The sequence below is a fragment of the Pollicipes pollicipes genome, unplaced genomic scaffold (genome assembly GCF_011947565.3).
Source record: "Pollicipes pollicipes isolate AB1234 unplaced genomic scaffold, Ppol_2.1 Scaffold_4740;HRSCAF=5597_pilon_pilon_pilon, whole genome shotgun sequence".
Lineage (NCBI taxonomy): Eukaryota > Metazoa > Arthropoda > Thecostraca > Pollicipedomorpha > Pollicipedidae > Pollicipes > Pollicipes pollicipes.
The window spans coordinates 10617135-10625565 of NW_023596545.1; the positions used below are offsets into that span (position 1 = coordinate 10617135).

At 50.7% G+C, this 8431-nt stretch overlaps 1 protein-coding gene across 1 annotated transcript; it reads left to right on the top strand.

Moving 5' to 3' along the window:
* The first annotated feature begins 2375 nt into the window (after nt 1-2375).
* On the top strand, nt 2376-4157 carry LOC119099160 (uncharacterized). The gene is made up of 2 exons (XM_037222266.1): nt 2376-3108; nt 3438-4157. The coding sequence occupies exons 1-2, from the start codon at nt 2451-2453 to the stop codon at nt 3488-3490; spliced, it is 711 nt and encodes a 236-aa protein (XP_037078161.1). The 5' UTR covers nt 2376-2450; the 3' UTR covers nt 3491-4157.
* The last annotated feature ends 4274 nt before the right edge of the window (nt 4158-8431 follow it).

Sequence of the window (8431 nt, forward strand, 5' to 3'; positions counted from 1 at the left end):
AGAGCTTGGCTAAAACTTTTTTCCTGAAAGTCACAGATCTCGTTTTTAGCTATTCATAAACAATTGTAGTTAGCGTAGTTTGCTCCAGAAGTGTTCTTTCTATCATCATTCACAAGCACCTGTTCAGAAATGGCACCTTGTTGATTCAGTATATTACACTGCAGCGCTTTGAATATCATCCGCATAAACGAAACTGTAAACTCGACGTTGCCGATCCAAACGTCCGTGATGTCGTCATTCTGGAAGATAACTTCAGCTTATATTATATGAAAATGTGCAAGATATACGTGCTGAAAACGTTCCCTAGCGAACAGGAATGCTCCGACACATTTTTTTCAGATACATGTACTCACGCCGATTGTGGAATATTCTCGAGCACAAACTTACGTGAAGAAGATTTAGTCATTCCGTTGTTACTTCTGGAAAATTTACTTTCTTCTGGACTGTTGTAAAAGCTGCGCTGTTTTGAGCAGTTGTTCACCGCGCAGGGGATTTGGGTAGTCTCCGTGGTGAATGCTGCCACTTTTCTTTGGTAACACTGACGCCCGAGGCAACGTTGGATGCGCGCCAGGTTTGAAAATACATTACCTGTCGGGATGTGGACCGGGTTGCGTGTGCGTGCGGGACGGCTGTGGTTCGGTCCTCGGAACCGAGGCCATTGAAATTGCGATTGGGTGAGTTGAAGTAACATAGTCCTCCGGGCCGGATGCGAGAGCTGCCCATCATTGCTCTCATTGCGTTGAAGTCGAACATAACGATAAGTTTTGGTGCTTCGTTGTGGATTTCCTACCAATTCAAGACTGAAGATGCATGAAGAGGATACAAAACACATCGAATCTTTGAAGAAACTGAGAACTTCAGCCAGAGGTAAGGCTACGAAGCTCATCAATAAGCTGAAAGAGTTTATCCACCTGGAAGATGATTGTGATGTTGACGATTTTGCTCTTGCAGTAGCCCAGGCAGAGCGACATGAGGCTGAGTTGAAGGATATGCAACAGCAGCTGAGTGCACATGATGAGGATGTGGGAAGAGAGGATTCTTGTCACCTCGATGAGTTGTTTGCCGCAATATTTAAGAGCAAGCGGGTATTGGCTCGCCTGGAACAGTCAAAGGAATCTCAGGGTGGGAAAGTGAAGCTTGACATTATGCTGCCCAAGTTTGATGGGGACTTCATGAAGTGGCCAGAGTTTTGGGGGCTTTATGAGGTGTCTGTTCACACAAACAAGAGTTACTCAAGTGTAGAAAAGTTCGTTTATTTGAGAGGCGTGCTTTGTGGTGGCGCACTGAAAGCAATTGAAGGTATACCAGTGAGCAAGGCAGGTTACAACCTTGCCATCAAGATACTCACTGAGAGATATTGCCAGGAGGACCGGAGGAGAGAGGCCCTGATGAAGAGGCTGATGGATATCTCACCAGTGTCAAATGATAGGGATCTTATGTCACTACGTGCGTTAGTTGATGGTCTCACTGCTGCAGTCCGAGGACTGGAATGTGTGAGTGTAACCTCGGACATGTTCGAACAGCTGCTAATTCCCATGATCCTAGATAAGATTCCAGAGACCTGGAGATGTCAGTGGCTAAGACTGGAGACGGGAAGCAGCATGGACGACTTTCTCGGCTTCCTGCAAAAAGAGATGGCTGTTCATGAGCAAGCATCCAGGGCTGGGCAGAAGTCATCTGGGACAGCATGTTACCAAACCAGACCAGTTGGTCCGACAACCGTAAGTGGCCTTCTGTCGCACCAAGAAGGATGCCTGTCTGCTAGCCAGAGCATCCAGCTAGAACGTAGTGCCAGACTGCGTGAAAACTGGACTTGCGCTGCCTGCCATGCCAGGAAACATGGACTCTTAGCGTGCAACGTGTATAAGAGGCAAGCTGTGCGGGAGAGATGGGAGAATGTGAAGAGAGCTGGGTTGTGCTTTAAATGTCTTGGCCCCCACCATGTCCGGGCATGCAACAGCATGAATTGTCCCGCATGCGGAGGACCCCATCATTCCAGCCTGCATCACAGCCCTGCGGCGTCATGGCAGCAACCACCACCAGACATTGGTGGTCGCTCTGCAGCTGCATCTCACCAGGCAGCACTTGCTTATGCTGTACCTGCTGGAGTTGAGCCCCCCTATGCTGCTTTTGCTGCCTCCGCTGATGCACGTGCTGAGCCCCTGCAGCATGCTTCGCCTGCTTTATGCGCAGACCCCGCTCGGCCAGAACAGCTAGTCAGCCCACCTGGCAGTCAACCAAACTTCGCCTCTGGCTTTAGACAATGCAATAATGTGACCGCATGTGATAACCCTTGTTTTGTGCAAACGGCTCTGGTGGAGGCGACTAGACCAAGAGGATCCTGTATGCTGAGGGTCCTGCTGGATGGTGGGTCTGATGCGTCTTACGTCAGATCATCGGTGGCGAAACTGCTCGGGCTAGCCGTGGTTGGGACGGGGACGTTTGCCTGCATGGGATTTCAAGAAAGAGGTGAGGAGCCACGTGAGTACCAGAAAGTGCAAATGCTACTCAAGAGTCGTCATGGCGGAGACCCTCATGAGTTCGAATTTTGGAAGACTGACCGTCTGTGCTCTCAACCCACCCCCGCTCGGCCACCTTCAGTGCTCTTTGAACCGCGCCTGCTGCTGGCGGACGACTTCGCGGGTGGTCCTGTGGATGTGCTGATTGGAGCGGACCAACTCTACAGTGTCTTGCTGTGGAACCAGATCTCGCTGGCGACGAATCTCCGGGCCATAGAGACCGTGTTTGGCTACGTCATTCACGGACAAGAGGGCGGTACCGTCAACCCACAGCCTGTCCGCTATGCCTACCGATGCTGTCGCCAGATGGGGAATGTCGAACAGATGTGGACCTTGGACTCAGTCGGGCTCACTGACCCGGTGTTGAAGGAGACCTCAAGCTCTAAGCCGACATGGAACGAGGAGGACCACCGGTACGAGATGGGCCTGTTGTGGACTTCCGATGAGCGCCCTGTCAGTAACCAGCATGCTACGTCTATCCGCACCAGGCGCATGGAAAGCAGACTAGATCCAGCTCAACATTCGGAATATGGCTCTCACATCGACAGTTTGCTGCAGAGCTCCGTCATCGAGACCTCTTCAAAAGAAGGTACGGGTGGCTTTTATCTACCCTACAGAGGGATATGGCGAAACGGCAAGTTGAGAGTCGTGTATGATGGATCTGCCAAGGATGCTTCAGGCAAGAGTCTGAATGAGTACCTAGACCCTGGTGTTAATCTGCTGCGACGCCTACCTGCTGTGGTGCTGAACTTTCGTCGAGACGGTGTAGCCACCCAAGCAGACATAAAGTCCGCTTTCCACCAGGTGTCTGTCATCGAAGAGGATCGAAAGTATATACAGTTCATCTGGGCTAACCAATGTTTCAGGTTTAAACGTGTGCCATTCGGGTTGTCGTGCTCTCCATACATGCTGTTACAGACGATCTCCACTCACCTGGCGAAATACCGCGCCTCAGAACCAGAGCTTTGTGAAAAGTTGGAAGCTGGCCTGTACATGGATGATGTCTGTACCACCTTCGCCACCAGAGCAGAGGCTGATCAGAACGTGAAGAAGACGGCAGACATCTTCTCAGAAGCAGGCATGAACCTCCACAAGCTGCGAACCTCTGGTGACAGTTCACCCGATGCACAAGTGCTAGGATTGCTGTGGAGTACCAGCACAGACAGCCTCGCAGTCTGCGTGCCCATCATGGACTGCCCAGCCACCAAACGGCAGCTGTTAGCGGCGGTGTCGAAGCCGTTCGACCCTTTAGGCGTGTTATCACCATGGCTCGTCGTCGGCAGAGTTTTATTTCAGAGAACTTGGAAGGAGACAAAGGCAGCCGAGTGGGACGCCAGTCTTCCACAGGTACTTCAGGAGGAAGTGAGAATATGGTGTCGCGACACGGCGAACCGATTCGTGAGATTTCCTCGCGCTGCTCTGAGCTCCACGGGTGATCCAGCATTCCACGTGTTCTGCGATGCATCGAGGAGAGCGTGTTGCTGTGCCGTATACGTTGTAGAGGGAAGCAAATCACATCTTCTGATGGCAAAGGTCCGACTGGCTCCTATCGACCCCGCCCTTACCATACCTAGGCTCGAGCTGATGGCAGCTGTGCTCGGCTGTCGACTCATGGATTTTGTCAAGCAGACTCTCCACCTGAAGGAGCCACACATCATCTATTGGACAGATTCCATGGACGTGCTGTACTGGCTACAGAGCAAGAAGACGCTGAAGGTATTTGTGCAGAACAGGGTGACCTCCATTCTGCAACTGTTCTGTCTTGAACAATGGCAACATGTCAGAGGAGCTGACCTGGGCACTAGGGGTATGTCACTCTGCACGCTGGAGAAATGTGACCTGTGGTGGGGAGGCCCCGCATTCCTTCGGCGAGGGAGGCTCGACATCTGGTGTTCCTTTACCCCGGTCACTTACCCCTGATCGTCTCAGTCCCACTCCGGAGGTAGAGTTGGAACTGAAGAGACCTGTCTGCACTGTAATGCAGTCCACACATCGTGGGGAGTGTCACCTGTTCGATGTGACGGCATGCTCTACCCTTGCCCAGGCGGCAGACAAAGTAGCGTGGGTGCACCGATTCATCGCCAACAGCCGCAGACCGAAGTCTGAGCGATTGTCAGGACCACTGACGCAAGAGGAGAAAAGGGAAGGTCTGCGGTTCTGGATCAGAGATGCGCAGAACCGAGCGTACCCAGGCGAGATCGATGCGGTGCGTTCTCGGGAGCTGCTGCCCGCGGGTTCGCAACTCGCCCGACTCCGACCCCAGCTTAACAACGACGGCATCCTGATAACAACACTGCGCACAGGCGAGCGTCCGCTGACAATCCTACCAGACCTGGCACACATCACCACTCTGGTTGTGGACGACGCGCATAGACGATGCTTCCATCAAAGCACGCGTGTCACGCTGTCTCTTCTCTCAGCCGAGTACCTGGTACGTAGACGGACTGTCCGACGGGTCGTCGAAACCTGTCGCCCATGTCGTCGGTATAGAGGACTACCGTATCGGTCCCCAGAGGGTGCCCTGCCAAGTTTCAGGACTGAGCCGTGCCGTCCATTTACCAAAGTAGGCGTGGACTACTTCGGACCGCTGTACGTGGACGGTGCGTCAAAGAAGGTGTGGGTTTTGCTCATCACCTGTGCAACATCACGCGCCATCCACCTTGAACTGGTCCATTCTCAGGCTGTCAATGATCTGATCATTGCTCTGAGGCGGTTCTTCGCTCTGCGTGGCACTCCTACCATAATCTTCAGCGACAACGCTCGCACATTTCACGCCTTACTGGGCCATCTTCCGCCGTCTGTGCTCTGGCGTTTCATCCCCGAGGCTGCCTCATGGTGGGGAGGATTTTGGGAACGATTAGTTGGTGTCACCAAGACAGCTTTGCGAGTAACCTTGCATCAGTCTCATCTGAGCTATGATGAGCTGTCTGCTACTTTGTATGAGCTCGGCTTTTACCTCAACCTCAGGCCTCTCACCCAGGGAGATGGTGAAAATTTGCTCACACCTGCACATCTGCTCTTTGGTGTTACCACCATAGATGGTGTTGTCTGTCCGACGCTAAGTGAAACCCCGGTCTATAGAGCCTGGAGGCATCGGAAGAGGGTGTGTGACCACCTGATCAAGCGCTGGAGGTCTGAGTATCTACAGGCGCTACGGAGTTGGAGCAGCTCCCCGGGGGGGCGACCCTGCCGTCTGCCCTGCCCGAATGAGGTGGTGCTAGTCCATGGCGAGGGGCCACGAGGTCGGTGGCCGTTGGCGCGTGTCGTTTCACTGCTGCGAGGTCCCGACGGACACCCTCGGGCAGCTGTGATATTATTGCGTGGCAGGCGCACTCGACGCCCACTTAGTAAGCTGTACCGCTTGGAGGCATCACCGGAGTGAAGCGCGGAGGATGTGAAGGGTCGTGTGGTTCCTCTAGTGTGTGATGCGTTGTTGTCGAGATTCCTGACTCTGCACGATGTAATTAGATAAGCATAAATATTCCGTTGTATTGCCACTGTTTTGTTTCGTTTGTATAATGTCGTAGGGTTTTCGAAATTAGAGTAATTTCGAGTGGGGAGTATGTTGTAAAAGCTGCGCTGTTTTGAGCAGTTGTTCACCGCGCAGGGGATTTGGGTAGTCTCCGTGGTGAATGCTGCCACTTTTCTTTGGTAACACTGACGCCCGAGGCAACGTTGGATGCGCGCCAGGTTTGAAAATACATTACCTGTCGGGATGTGGACCGGGTTGCGTGTGCGTGCGGGACGGCTGTGGTTCGATCCTCGGAACCGAGGCCATTGAAATTGCGATTGAGTGAGTTGAAGTAACATGGACCATTATTGTGAAAGCCGACTTGTTCGCAGTGGAGACGTCTTTAACATCTGAACGCGGAAGGATGGACGTTTTTCTCCTTCTCAGAGCTTGTATCAAATCGTTTAGAAACCGGGCTGTGTCGTCCATAGATAAATCCTAGTAATTTCAGTTCGCTTTAATGACTACTGTTAGCACAACTGTCCTTTTTCTTTTCAACGTTTTCCATTTGCTTAGCAGCATAATTGTTCTATACCTTATGGTTACTTCCGGTTAATTGCAGAAGTCGGGTCAGGTTAAACTCTGCATGTCGCCTCGGTACATTTACCGTCGTTCGAACTCATTTTGGAAACACACAGCTTCTCTTGAACACACAGCAGCCTTCGTGTTGCCGTCACCATCTCAACCTGTCCCGTTTCTTATTCTTGGCTTTCACAGCTTCCAAGTGTCACGATATCCATCGTATAAACACCGCGCGCAATTATATCAGAGCGTTACGACCACTCACAGCATTGAAGTTTAGCCATATTTTACGCTATAAAAAAATTGATGGTTCAAAAGATGTATAGTGAATTTGTTGGTGCGGGTGCGGGTGTTGAGTAAAGCTGAAGCGACATCATTCTTTTTAAGCATGTGATGTAGAAGTGTAACCTAAAATGCCTACAGAACTGGCATGAGGGGATCTTATACGCATGGCAAATGAAAATCGTGTCATATAAGTAACCGATGTAACGTGTTCTTACCTCGTGCAGCGTAATGGACGCCAGCTAACTGTCGTAGAGTGGACCGCTCCAGCGTTTCAGCGGTGTCAAGAAACTGGCATGCGTTGACAAACGCTGCCAAAAAAGCTTTATGCCTCATCGACGTCTACTCATGTCTTCATCCATTTGCCATGCACCTTGAATTGGTCGAGTTGGTTGGGATGGCTGGTAGATTGTCATGGCAATTACAATCGAGTCATTCATGAACTATTGTACCAATTTTTGACACTTTGCAACTTACTCCCCGCCATTTACGCGCTGTTTGCGCTGAGTGAGAACCGCTTCGCCTGGTCACGCTGTTAAAATATGTTTGTTAGAAATACCTCAACATGGTTTGCAGCCACACCTGACTAGAATGCTGCGCCGCCAGAAACCGCTGTTCCGTTTAAGTGCGCTCCATTAAAAACCCTCTCCTCCGTACGTGACGAAAACTATGGCTGGCCTCAATGCATTTTCAGACAGTCGGTACTACAAATGCATTGTAGTTGTTTTATACCTTACGGTGCAGAAGATGTGGTTCTAACACGCAGCTTAACATAGAGGTCTTATAAGCCAATGCAAGTAAGAGCGAGCTTGGTGGCATTTTACCTACGACAACGAACAAAGTTGGTAGTCTGCTCGGCTTTTAGGAAACCAAGCTATCTCTAGCTGCGTTTTTTTTTTTTGGACGAGACCGCGTCCAACCACACTGATAGATTTACCCGGTATATTTGATAGACTGTGCAGATAAGATCGTAATAAGAAATACACGGCAATGCCTGGAACACACTCGAGGGCCACATCTGCCAAAGGCAGCTTAGCTCGCCCTCTCCCCTTGCTGGTCATCCTTTGGTCTTCGATATTGCGCCACCTATCTATCCAGGTCGTATGCTGCATGCAGAAAATATGCTTGCTGCGTGGGATCGATTGCGCCAATTTTGCGAGGAGCAAGCGATTTGATTAAATAATTTCAGTAAAAAAAGTGATTCCTTGTGAATGAAGTAAATGTCGTCGAATTAAACCGTTGCTGACTCAGTTGCGGTGTAGTCTGCAGGCATACAAGTTGTCTGCAATGTCGACCGAGGACGAAAACTCAAGTAAACATGTGTAAGAGACTTCGCGGACCGGGAAAATGACGGAAAAAATATTTTCATAACTTGCAAGTGATGCAATGCAGTCGCATTGCGATAGCAAGCTCCCTGTGCTCGGTTGGCATACCTTGACAGAAAAGGGTCTGCATATGCACGAACACGTTCACTTACATAAAGAAGCACACACGGCAATAGCTCCGTCATTACATGTTTGCACTTCCTGATGATTAAAATGCTTCTGTGCCTTGGAATATGCTTCAGCTTATGTCCAGTAATACGACGGCAAATTGT

Bases quoted from the DNA above. Each gene is read 5' to 3' on its own strand.
- LOC119099160 (XM_037222266.1), top strand. From the start codon at position 2,451: ATGGGATTTCAAGAAAGAGGTGAGGAGCCACGTGAGTACCAGAAAGTG. The intron at 3,109-3,437 runs GTACGGGTGGCT...ATGCTGTTACAG, and splicing joins CGAGACCTCTTCAAAAGAAG to ACGATCTCCACTCACCTGGC.